Source organism: Hypanus sabinus, chromosome 13 (assembly GCF_030144855.1).
Source record: "Hypanus sabinus isolate sHypSab1 chromosome 13, sHypSab1.hap1, whole genome shotgun sequence".
Lineage (NCBI taxonomy): Eukaryota > Metazoa > Chordata > Chondrichthyes > Myliobatiformes > Dasyatidae > Hypanus > Hypanus sabinus.
The window spans coordinates 90,657,915-90,671,601 of record NC_082718.1 but is presented as its reverse complement, the minus strand read 5'-3'; the positions used below and the strand labels follow the sequence as shown (position 1 = coordinate 90,671,601).

General features: G+C 37.3%; 1 protein-coding gene across 2 annotated transcripts in view; it reads left to right on the top strand.

Annotated features, from left to right (window-relative positions):
* The window catches only part of ift81 (intraflagellar transport 81 homolog), a 66,890-nt gene that overhangs the window by 16,559 nt on the left and 36,644 nt on the right, over positions 1-13,687 (top strand). For both annotated transcript variants that reach the window (XR_009515426.1, XM_059988173.1), the window contains exons 8-10: positions 646-730; positions 7,901-8,064; positions 10,647-10,742. Coding sequence is in view for 1 of the 2 variants with exons in the window: in XM_059988173.1 (XP_059844156.1) it covers positions 646-730; positions 7,901-8,064; positions 10,647-10,742 (345 nt within the window). In the remaining variant the exon portion in view is untranslated. The remainder of the gene's footprint in view (positions 1-645; positions 731-7,900; positions 8,065-10,646; positions 10,743-13,687) is intronic.

The window sequence follows — 13,687 nt, the reverse complement described above, 5'->3', positions numbered from 1 at the left end:
ACTCTGTCACTACATCTCTCTCCCCCTCTCCCCTCTCCTTCTCGCTCTCAAAAAAATCGATTTTCAGGACATTGTATATAATTTGCGGGCATCAGGGAGCAGCTATCAATATGCGGGAGACTCCCGGAATTTCTGGGAGAGGTGGGATGTCTGATAACTTATGTCCTATAAAATATCTAAAAATTCAGCAATTTAAAAAATTGATCTTTATGAGTTAAACTGAAGTACGTAAAAATGGAGGGATTAATTTAATCTTTGTTTTGCACTGTGTAATGTATCAGTTGTAAAATTTATGTCAGATATTTCACTGTCAGTCATTTTATTCTATTGTGATTTACCTTTAGTTTGGTTAATGACTCTGCTATTAGTGGACATGGTCCCTGACGAAAACTGATGCTGGCAAATGGGAAATTTTATACCATGAAAATTGCCAGTTCTTTTTGAACAGCTTTAATTTGAAGTCAGTAGCAAGTGCCATAGTAACTTAATCTGGGCCAATATCTGTGAAACATGAAATTCTGTTGAGAGTTTAATCTTATGAGAGTAAATTTGTGCTTAGCCTTGATCCATTTTAAATGAATATCCTTTTGTCATCTTTTACCATTTTATTATGCGGGATTTTATATTTTATATTTAATTTTGCAGTTATTCCATGCAGAGCAAAGACTACAGAGAGCACAACAGCAATTGAAGGACCTCCGGCAGGCCTCAGCAGATGCAAAGCCTGAAAGTAAGTGCAAAACTGAACAGTGCTATCTTACTAAATGTGTTCAAACCGAAGTAACAGGGAAAAGAGCTCTGGACAAATGTGAAAAAATGATTACAAAATTGAATTGTTCATGAAACTGCTCTGCCTTGTGGGAAGATATCCTTCTTGTGCAAATCCTTAGTTTTAAGAATAGTGTGTCTCTACTCCAATTCTGATGAGTGGATAATCTCTTTTGTGATTTTTTTAAAATGTGGGATGGTCATTGCACACTGGTTGTTGTGTGCTTTTGATAAAGCAAAGGTTTTGCCCAGTGGACAAAGAAAGCCTAAGTGATAGGAGACTTGGCTCAAACTCACAGTGATAGTTGTGCACACAGTGGTGCTAGAAGGTTTGTGAAAGATGTAGAGTTTTCTCTATTTCTGCATAAGTATGACTTAAGATGTGATTAGATCTTCATGGAAGTCCTAAAACTAGATAAAGAGATCCAAATTAAATAAATAACACAAAAACATTGTACTTTTAATTTATTTATTGAGAAAAGTGATCTAATGTTATGTGTATTTGTTGGGAAAAGTATGTGAACCTCTGGGGTAATGTTTTCTACAAAAGCTATCTGGATTCAGATATTCTAATCAATGAGATGATATTGGAGGTTTGAGTTGTAGAGGTGTCCTGCCTTATATATATATAAAAAAGGACACACAAAGTCAGGTTACTGACAGAGCCTGCTCTTCACAGGAAAGATCTGTTTATGTGCTCCATGCCTTGATCAAAACAACTTTCAGAGAACCTTAGAAGAAGTAGGGATGTATGAAGGTGGAGAAGCCTACAAAAGTGCTTCTAAAAACCTGAGTGTTCATCAGTCCACAGTAAGAGAAGTGGTCTACAAATGGAGGAAACTCAGTACTGTTGCTACTCTACCTAGTAGTGGGCATCTGGCAAATATCACACTAAGAGCACAATGGGCACAGCTGAAGGAGGTGAAAAAGAATGCAAGGTTGACAGCAAAAGACCTGTAGAAATCTTTAGAACTTGCTAAAGTCTCTGTTTGTATGCCCACTGTAAGAAAAACACTGAGCAAGAATGGTGTTCATGGAAGGACATGTTTGGGGAAACCACTAATCTCCAAAATCAAGAAAGTTGCTGCACATCTCAAGTTTGCAAAAGACCACCTGGATGTTCTGCAATGCTACTGGGACAATGTTCTGTGGACAGATGAGACAGAAGTTGAACTTTTTGGCAGAAATGTACACTGCAGTGTTTGGAGGAAAAGGGCACTACACACCACACTGAAACCTCATCCCTACTGTGAAGCAAGGTGAAAGGAGCATCATGGTTGGGGATGCTTTGCTGCCTCAGGGCCTGGACAGTGTGCAATCATTGAAGGAACAATGAATTCAAAATTGTATCAAGACATTTTACAGGAGAACGTCGAGGTAGCATTCAGTCACCTGAAGCTTAATAGAAGTTGGATAATGCAACAAGACAATAATCCAAAAGACAAGAGTAAATCAACAACAGAATGGTTTAAAAAGAAGAAAATTCATGTTTTGGAATAGCTGAGTCAAAGTCCTGACTGTAATCCGAGAGAAATATTGTGGAAGAACCTGAAGCAAGCAGTTCATGCAAGGAAGCCCGACAACAGTACAGAGTTGAAGCAAGCAGCTTTAGAAGGAAGAATAGGCTAGAATTCCTCCATGCCAATGTGCAGGGCTGATCAACAGTTACCAGAAACATTTGGTCGAAGTTATTGCTGTACAAGGGGGGTCATACTAGTTACTGAAAGCAAAGATTCAAATACTTTTCCCAACAAATAAAAGTAATATTGGATCATTTTTCTCAAATAAGTAAATGAACAAGTGTAATTTTTTGTGCTATTTATGTAAATTGGGTTCTCTTTATCTAGTTTTAGGACTTGCATGAAGATCTGATCACATTTTAGGACATATTTATGCAGAAATAGAGAAAATTCTACTGGGTTCACAAACCTTCTAGCATCATTGTATGTATGTGTACATATACAACAAGCGTATTGTTTATACCTTTATACGTATATATACACGCACACACTTTTTGCACTCGGACCACGTACCTTCTACAGTCTTTCTCTTATGTCAACTCATTCAGATTTCTACTACTCGCTGGGTGGTTAGAGGGAATGCAGATTATGTATGCTTATTAATTTTGCATAAGTGGGAATATTTCTGGGTGGCAGGGTAGAAATAAGCCTCTACCAAAGGAGGTGTAAGGTGCTTCTTCCCTCTGCTAGCCTGGGCAAGTTGTAGCGCCTGCTCAGCCCCCTGATCAGGGACATGTGAGGCCATGGAAGCAGGTGGTGGATGGCTGTTTGAGTAGCTGGTGCATATCACTAGTTCTGGTTATGCGACCACTGACACCAGGCAGACAATCTCTGAAGATTATTGATAATGACTGGGGTCACCTGTCTTGTAAAGACCCTGCTCAGTAGAAGGCTTCTGTAGGAAAATTTGCCAAGAACAATTACAGTCATGGAAAGACCATGATTGCCCACGTCATACGACACGGTACATAATGAATAAACGAGCGAGGAACATTTCACTTTGCTGACATAGTAATGGGCTGGGTGGCAGCTTCTATATCTCTCCTTCAGACTAATGCTTGAAATGTTTGTATTGCATTATTCTTAGCCTGTCTAGCTAGTAAGAGCTAATTTTCTTTCAATATTTGTGCTGTAAAGAAGTCTTTAATGTGATATCTTGTGACACCATTAATTATTTTTGAACATGTGCAGATGAATTCATGGAAAAGAGCCATTTAACTGCCTGCTATTTTCCATGGAATTGCTATATATTGTTACACCACAAACGGAATTTATCCACTGTAAGTTCTACAATATCAAAGCAAATTTAGGTTGAAATAGAAAAAATGGAATTGGACTGGCTTACTGTGAAAAGCTTGTCTCGGATACTGTTCATACAGATCAATTCATTGTTCACTGTACTGAAGTAGATAAATCGATAACAGAATGCACAGTAAAGTTTAACAGCTACAGAGAAACTGCAGTGCAGGTAGACAATAAGGTGCAAGAACTTAACGTGGTAGAGTGTGAAGTCAAGAGTCCATCTGATCATACTAGAGAGCCATTCAGCGCCAGAGTAGAAGCTGTCCTTGAGCCTGGTGGTACAAGCTTTTAGCCTTCTGTATCTTCTGCCTGTTGAAAGGGTGGAAGAGAAGCAGGGCTCTTTGATTATGTTGGCTTCTTTACTGAGGCAGCAGTACGTATTGACAGTGCCAGTGGAGGAGAGGCTATTTTCCATGATGTGCTGAGCTGTGTCCACACTCTACAGTTCATTGTAGTTCCAGGCAGAGCAGTTGCCATCCCAAACCATTATGTACCAGATAGAATACTTTCTATGGTGCATTCATAAAAGTTGGTAAGGGTCCACAGGGATGTGCCAAACTTACATAGCTTCCTGAGGAAGTAGAGGCATTCTTGGCTGTGGTGAGCACATGGTTGGACCAGAATAAGTTGCTTGTGATGCTTACACCAAGGAATTGAAAATCTCAATCCTTTCAAGCTTGGCACTATTTATATGGCCAGGAGTATGTGCATCATTCCTCTTTGCTTTGCTGACATTGAGGGAAAGCCTGTTGCCATGACAACATGTTACTATGCTCTCTATTTCTTTCCTCCAACTGATCATTATTTGAGATCAGGGCCCATTGCGATGGTGCCGAATCTGGCCACACAGTCATGAGTGCACAGGCAGTAGAGTAGGGTCTGAGGACGCAACCTTGTGGAGTACAGTACCAGTATTGAGAATGATCATTGCAGAGGTGTAGATAAATTTAGACAGTTATGTCAAAGTCAAGGACTAGAACATTGTATCACAGACGTCAACCAGCCAGTCCATTCAGTTTTCCTTCATTTAAGCTAACCCCACTTTCTTCCCACTTCCTATACCATGAACGGCTTAATTTTAATCTTCTTAGCTTTAAGTGAAGGTGTGCAACAATCAGGAATTAAGTCATGGTCTTACTGTTGAAAGGTAAAAGGGGAGTGATTAAATATATTCTTATGAGATGGTAATTTCCTGTTATTTATGTTACTGTTTGATGCAACCTGGATGTTGCTTGGATCTGCTCTAGTGTGATAGTAGAATGATTACACCAGACAATAAATTTTTTTGGAAGTGTTGTTTCCTCAGATATTTTTTTTTTTGTTTATGATAGATCATTTAAAGCTGAACACAAATATAATTTCAGTTTACTTGTGTCATGTAGGAATTTGGAGAAAAAAAGGAAGTAACTTTTAATGAATATAATGTGTTCAATTGCACAATGGTGCTGATGCTTTGCAATAGTTCAACTAAGCTAAAAATGTTTTGTTGATGATATTCATTTGTACTCAGTGTCTGAGGCTTCTCGCTTAAGTGTCCAACAATAATCAGCCAGTATTGATGAATTCCAGTTGCAATGTCCTGCAATGTCCTGGTGAAACCTTTCACCGTGCTCGTCACTGACAGTGCCAAGGTTTGCAGGGAAGAAGTCTAAATGGGAATGCAGAAAATGAATCTTTAGCGACGTGTTGCACTTCATGGTTTTGTGTGCTTGAAGCATACAAGTATCATCAACCAGCTGCATATGGTTTGGTGCTCTGTAGTTGTCAAAAAAAAATTTTGAACAACATCCTTGAATGCCTTCCATGTGATTTTCTCCAGTTCCAGTAGAAGTTCTTTGAATTACCTGTCATTGGTGACTTGTTTGATTTGTGTACCAACAAAAATGATTTCCTTAAATTTGACATCAGTTCAAAACTTAGCAATTAGCAAAGGAAAAGGGATCTTAGAGATTATTATTTTGCAGCACAGTTGAGAGCTGTGATATGTTGGTGCAACCCATCATATGACACTCAATGGTAAAACATTGAGGAGCGGGTACTTCCCATCCCCATGCAAGCAATTTTGGCTGATAACAACCTGCAAAGGTACATAAATACTATTGATAACCCATGGGTGAAATTGACTCTTAAAATATAGAAAACTACTATAAAAAAATATAATCTGGAGGGAGATATTGAAATTCTTAAATGGTGTGCATATGACTCAGATTTTACACCAACTAAACTGGATGCTAGATTTAAAGACTAGACAACTAAAGGAATAACAGTTCTTTGCTACATAATGAAAGAAGGAACACCGTTCAGTTTTGAAATGCTTTTTATTGGTATTTACAGATGTGACAATATGTTAATAAGATGCTTAAAATTGTAACCAAGGCAAGTACATGCTTGATAGAGCTATTTAGAAAAGCATATAATTCAGATAACGGTAGTAGAATCATTTCAAGCACGTATAAGGGGTTGTCAAATCTTAAAACGCATTCAACTTCATACATTAAAACAAAATGGGAGAAGGAAGGAGGGATAATTATATCTGAGGAAGAATGGGCAACAATATAGAGGTATCAATGGAAGTGTACCAGTTCACGGAAATGGAGTTTGGATGGAAAAACTTGATAAGATATTTTATTACACCTTCTCAGAAATCTCATTATGATAGTAACCTCCCTGTTTGCTGGAGAAATTGTGGAAATCAAAATGCAAGTCATTATCATATTTTTTGGGAGTGCCCTGTTATCAAAAACTATTGGAGGGGGATACAGAATGCCCTACAAGGCATCTTTAAATGTGAAATACCCTTGGAGAGTAAGACCATATATTTTGGATATATACCTCAAGAATGGTTGAAAAGAGATAAATATTTAATGAATATACTGTTGGTGGCTGGTAAAAAGACTCTTACTAGGAAATGGTTATCACAGGAGAGCCCAACTTTAAATGCATGGATGGAAATTACAGTGAACATTTACAAAATGGAGAAGATAACAGCATCTGTTAATCATAAGCTGGAACAATTTGATTTATACTGGGAAAAATGGTTTAACTACATTATGCCTCATAGGCCTGATTTTATTCTCACAAATCAATGAATAGGTTGTAAAAAAAAAGATCACTCCCTACTTGTACATAGTTTTTTCCTTTTGTTTGTTTTTTCTTTCCACTCTTTTCTATATCTCAGATAAATACTTCGTGGAGATTTGTGATATATATGATTATATGAAATATGTGTACAATGTCTGGGATACATACTGTGGAAATGTTTGATGATGAACTTCAATAAAAAATAAATTATAAAAAAAATTGACATCAGTTATTTTTGGAATTATGTATCTCAAATATCAAAATCCTTCATAGAAATTTATAGCCTTTCTAAAACCTGCCATTCAGCATCTGGCCTGCCTAAGCATACCCAGTCATGCCTGGACTAGGTAGAAAACTTTTCAGATTACATTTTGAGCAACATTTTAATTGACTTGAATTATAAATTGAAATGGCAAATATAGGCGATTTCAAAAATGGTGCGTGATAGGGAAATTTCATGGTAATATTCAGCAGCCAAAAATCCATAAGATATACCCAAAAGTATTCAGGAAGCAAAATCTTTGTTGTCCAGTGTCATGGATGGAAAAAAAGCATTTGCAGAACTGACAACAAATCTGCAAAGAATGTTATATTTTGCAATCGTTCATTGTCTTACATTATTTCATTGCTTCAGTTTTTCATTTCCTTTACAAATAAAGGTTAATAGTTCCAATTTTTATTCATTTATAAGAAATGAGTATTGCTTGTAATGTCTTGCTTTTAATTGTTTTTAAGAAGGTGGTGTTGAGTTATCTTGAGAGAGTACAAACTTCCTGTGTAAGGATTTACACTGGATACAAAGTTCTTTGTAAATGAAATCTCATGTTCAGCCTGCAGAAGGCATAGTTGTTCCATGATGAAATGAAAACATTATTCAATATTTGAGGTGATCTGCCTAATAACCAGACTGTGAGGTTTATTTAAGCCTTTCGATGGAAGTGGTTATGGTTTTAAGCATTTGTGAATTCTAGTGCTGACAATTGTAGATTGAAAAATATCCAAATCCTTGAAAAGTAGACCAGCATGTTGTAGAATCTATAATAAATATTATCTACAATAAAGATTCAAAAGTTAACATACTGAGTAATGTAGTATAGAATTTAAAGAAACCAAAAATAAAATCTATTCAAAAGAAACAATCAGTAACTGTTAATTAATGTGCCCGATTTTATTTTGAGAGTAAAGTACTTTATTGTCTCTGCCTGATAATAACTGAATGTTCATTTCAGGTTTGATGAAGAGGCTAGATGAAGAGATCAAATTTAATACCTACATGGTTTCTGACAAACTTCCTAAGGAATTAGAGAGCAAAAAGAAAACTGTTAATTTCTTACAAAAGGTGGCCATGGAACCTGCTATGGGACAGTCTGATCTCAATGATCTTGAAGCTAAGGTGCAGTGATGTGACAGTGTTTTATATTGCTTTGGATGTTGATTATAGTGAATATGTCTTATGTACATTCTTTGTAATCTTATTTTGACAACTGTGGTGCCCACTTGCCCCAAATGGACCTAATTTATCACATTCTTAGTGTGTTAAACTATGACCATAAGACACAGGAGCAGAATCGCGCCATTCAGCCCGTCGAGTCTGCTCCGCCATTCCATCATGGTTGATTTATTATCTCTTTCAACCCCATTCTTCTGCCTTCCCCCATACCCTTTGATGCCCTGATTAATCCACAGATTCACCACCCTCGGGTTAAAGAAATTTTACCTCATCTTTGTTCTAAATGTATGTCCCTCTATTCTGAGGCTGTTCCTCTGGCCCTAGACTCCCCCACTATAGGAAACATCCTCTCCGCATCCACTCTTAACTAGGCCTTTCTATGTTCGGTAGGTTTCAATGAGATCCCCCCTCATTCTTCTAACTACAATAAGTAGAGACCTAGAGCCATCAAACACTCCTCATATGTTAACCCTTTCATTTTGATTATCATTCTCATGAACCTCCTCAGGACCCTCTCCAGTGCCAACACATCTTTTCTTAGATAGGGGGCCTAAATCGCTCACAATACTCCAAATTTAGTCTGAGCAATGCCCTATACCACTTCTGCCACTTCTTTGCCCATTTGCCCAACCTGTCTAATACCTGCTGCAGACCTCTTGCCTCCTTGACTCTATCTGCCCGTTCACCTATGTTTGTATCATTTGCAAACCTAGATACAAAGCCATCAATTCCGTCATCCAAATTGTTGACATATAATGTGAAAAGAAGAGTCCCAAACTCTGTGGAACATCACTAGTCACCAGCAGTCAATGAGTAAAGGTCCACTTTATTCCCATTCTTTGGGTCTTGCCAATCGTCTATCCATGCTAGAATAATACCATGGGCTCTTGTAAGGCAGCCTCGTGTGTGGCAACTTGTCGAAGGCCTCTGAAAATCCAAATAAATAACATCCACTGACTCCCTTTTGTCTATCCTGCCTGTTACTTCCTGTAAATTATAAAGAAATACAACAAAATAAAAGGGAAATGAAAATTTCTGTCATCACAATTTCATTAAATGTTGTTCATAAATTTTTGCTACATTTGATGATTGTGTTTAATAGTATTGCAGTTTTAGCAATCAAAGTCCTCTTTTGTGCAATATGTATAAATTATGAGTACTTTGCAAACTAAAGGAATGTTTTGCAACTTTCCTTAATGGCTTACTGATTAAATTAACACAACAGTGTCATTCTAACTCTGTGAAACTCAACATATATCCTGTGAGATAGTTCTGTTCATCCTTCCTTAATGTGAGAACTATACCTGCAGCATTTGTGGGCTTGCAGCATTGTTATCATCAGCTGGTCTATTTTTCAGGGACTTGTATTTCACTCAAAGGATACACTATCCTCTCCAACCTGCTCATTATCCCAGACCTAAGGGAAGACAGGTTAATTTACAAGAAATTGAATAGTTCTTTCCGATGAATGATATTAGGCTTTGTTATGCTTGCCTCTTAAGATGGCACAGCACAAAATATCTCTAATGTACCTAATTTACAGACAAGTGCCAACAACTAGTTCCCAGAAGTCAATTACTAATCAGTGGAGTTATACACTGCACTGAAATTTCTGCCAAAAGCCGCAGAGCCCCACCTTAAAGGTTCTTCATCAGCTGAGTTAAGTCTTTGCCCAAGATTAGTATTAAAATTAAATTTGTGTTTAAGCAAACTTAATTAATGAATACACTTATTAATTAAACACATTTCAGTTAATTTGGTTTAAAAATGTAGATTACTTAAGCGTATCAATTGCTTGAGAGCTGTTCCTCTCCATTGAAATTACTGGGGTTGAAGATACTGCAGTTTTGGCACCTACATTTCTCAGCATAATAGATGTGAAATTGCACAAAGTTGCTGTCTGCTGCCTTACTCAATGAGAATCCAGTGGTTAAAGTATTGTTGGAATGGCAGCAAGCATTTTTCAGGTTAGTTCTGAATTCCTTGTCCATTTGGGCAGCACTCAGGAGTCACAGATTGCTAACTTAAGCCAGCCAGGAAAAATGTAATTCATTGGGTTGCTATCTACTGAGGTGACAACTGCAGCTCCCTTGTCTTCAATACCCATTGCTAAAGAAGAGAAAAATATTATCCAGTCACACATTTTGTTAAATAACCATACTCTTTTTTTCAAACTTTTTATCTAATATTTGTATTTTAATTAAAATCTTTCCTTTTGAAAACAAAATATTAAGAATTCTAAAATTTGAAAATAATAGTTAGCAAAAGCAAGTGCAAAGCTTATATAAGGACAAAAGACAGAATTGAAATGAGAGGACCCCCACCCCATCTTCTCACTTTACGTCTGTGTCTATCTAACTCTTTCTGCTTTGTACTTGTATAAGTATCTATTCCTCTAGGTATATTTTCTAGTTGTTGTGTTTGTGTCTTATGATTAGAACTTCCTCTCAATTTCTTGCTACTTTTTAAAACTCTTTATTTCTAGAAGCAGTTCACTATTTTGATATGATTGATTTTTCTTTTAGATCAAGGAAGTTAATACACAAATTAACCAACTAATTGAAAAGAGAATGATGAGAAACGATCCAATGGATGACAAACTTTTCCTTTTCCGCCAACAGGTAAGGAAAATGTAAACCATTAGAAAAGAAAGGTGCTCTCAATAGATACCCTTCAAAAAATGTTGTAGGTGTTAGTATTGACTAATAAATACTTAATGGAGTGCAAATCTTTGGCTTGGCAGTTACAGCCAATTAATGTGATAAAGTACAAACTCCATTTCCAGAAAAGTTGGGATATTTTCCAAAATGCAATAAAAACAAAAATCTGTGATATGTTAATTCACGTGGACCTTTATTTAACTGACAAAAGTACAAAGTAAAGATTTTCAATAGTTTTACTGACCAACTTAATTGTATTTTGTAAATGTACACAAATTTAGAATTTGATGGCTGCAACACACTCAACAAAAGTTGGAACAGAGGCATGTTTACCATTGTATTACATCACCTTTCCTTTTAATAACACTTTTTAATCGTTTTGGAACTGAGGATACTAATTGTAGTAGATTTGCAATTGGAAATTTTGTCCATTCTTGCTTGATATAAGACTTCAGCTGCTCAACAGTCCGTGGTCTCCGTTGTCTGATACTCCTCTTCATGATGCGCCATGCATTTTCGATAGGAGATAGATCTGGACTGGCAGCAGGCCAGTCAAAATCACACATTCTGTGTCTACAAAGCCACGCTGTTGTAGCCCGTGCAGAATGTGGTCTGGCATTGTCCTGCTGAAATAAGCATGGACGTCCCAGGAAGAGGCGTCGCCTTGATGGCAACATATGTCTCTCTAAAATCCTAATATACGCCTTACAGTCAATGGTACCTTCACATACATGCAACTCACCCATGCCGTGGGCACTGATGCACCCCCATACCATCACAGATGCTGGCTTTTGCACCTTCCGCTGATAACAATCAGGATGGTCATTTTCATCTTTGGCACGGAGAACCCGACGCCCGTTTTTTCTGAAAACTAGCTGAAATGTGGACTCATCTGACCACAGCACACAGTTCCACAGTCTTTCAGTCCATCTGAGATGAGTTCGGGGCCCAGAGAACTCGCCCGCGTTTCTGCATAGAGTTGATGTATGGCCTCCTCCTTCCGTAATACAGTTTCAAGTTGCATTTCTGGATGCAGCAATGGACTGTGTTAAGTGACAATGATTTTCCAAAGTACTCCCGAGCCCAGGTGGCTATAATTGTCACAGTAGCATGACGGTTTCTTAGGCAGTGCCACCTGAGGGCTCGAAGATCACGCGCATTCAACAGTGGTTTCTGACCTTGCCCTTTACGCACTGAGGTGTCTCTGAATTCTCTGAATCTTTTCACAATATTATGTACTGTAGATGTTGAAAGACCTAAATTCTCTGCAATCTTGTGTTGGGAAATGTTCCTTTTGAACTGACTAACAATTCTGTCATGAATTTTGGCACAAAGAGGTGAGCCACAACCCATCCTTGCTTGCAAAGACTGAGCCTTTGATGGACGCTACTTTCACACCCAGTCATGATACCTCACCTGCTACCAATTAGCCTGCTTAATGTGGAGTCTTCCAAACCAGTGTTACTTGAATATTCTGTGCACTTTTCAATCTTATTTTAACTCTGTCCCAACTTTTGTTGAGTGTGTTGCAGCCATCAAATTCTAAATTTGTGTATATTTACAAAATACAAATAAGCTGAAAATCTTTTCTTTGTACTTTTGTCGGTTAAATAAAGGTTCACATGAATTAACGTACACAGATTTTTGTTTTTATTGCACTTTGGAAAATATCCCAACTTTTCTGGAATTGGGGTTTGTACTATTGGTTGCCAACTGGAACTCTATTCAGCAAGGAACCTAGTCTTTGGCAGTTATGATAATACTTTTATCAATAGCATATGGGAGCCCATTTAGAAACTACCGCTGCATGAAATTAAATGCCCAATGGATGTGTATAATCTGGTTGCAGAAGCTGCCTGTGTAAAGAGTAGTCAGTACTTATACAATCAGTTTGGATTGGCAACAACATCTCTTCCACAATCTCTTATTAGCACAGATACATCACAAGGCTGTGTGCTTCGCCCCCTGCTCTACTTGCTTTGTACTTATAACTATGAGCCTCAGGACTCACACCACCAGATTCAGGAGAAGTTTTTACCCCTTAACCATCAGGCTCTTGAAGCAAAGGGGATAAATGCACTCAGCTTTACCTGCCCCGTTATTGAACTGTTCCCACACCAATGGACTCACTTTCAAGGACTCTTCTTCTCATATTCTTGATATTTGTTGCTTATTTATTTTTTCTCTCTCTTTTGCATTTGTACAGTTTGTTCTCCTTTACACACTGTTTGTCCTTCCTGTTGATTGCAGTCTTTCACTGATCCTATTGTGTTTCTTGGATTGACTGTGTATGCCCACAAGAAAGTAAATCTCAGAGTTGTATATGATAACAAATATATACTTTGATAATAACTTTACTTTGAACTTTAAACTTTTACTAATAGTGGTAATATGTCCTCTAGCCGGTTTGCATTCCCATATACTGTACCACTTGTAGTAAAAAAAATCTTTATTGCCTCCATTGAAAAAAATCTTTATTGAACTGCTGTTTTGCCTTTATTTATCAAAGGATGTACCAGTGTTGGAGGCAGTTCTAAAGAGATTCATTAAGCTAATTCCTCAAATGAGAGGGTGGTCTTATTATGGTGACTATGAAATTAGATTTGGAGTTAAAGGATGAGGGATGATCTTACTGAATCACATGCTATAACTAGGAGTTCAATAGTTCAAAGTAAATTTATTATCAAAGAACCATATACAACCCTGAGTTTCGCAGTAAATAGAAATGACACAATAGAGTCAATGAAAGACTGCCTCTGATAGGATGGACAACAACTAAGATGCAAAAGACAGCAAACTGTGCTAATACAAAATGAGAAGAAAAATATAATAATAATTAAATAAGCAATAAATATTGACAAAGTTGAGTTGTAGAGTCCTTGAAAGTGAGTACATAGGTCATAGGA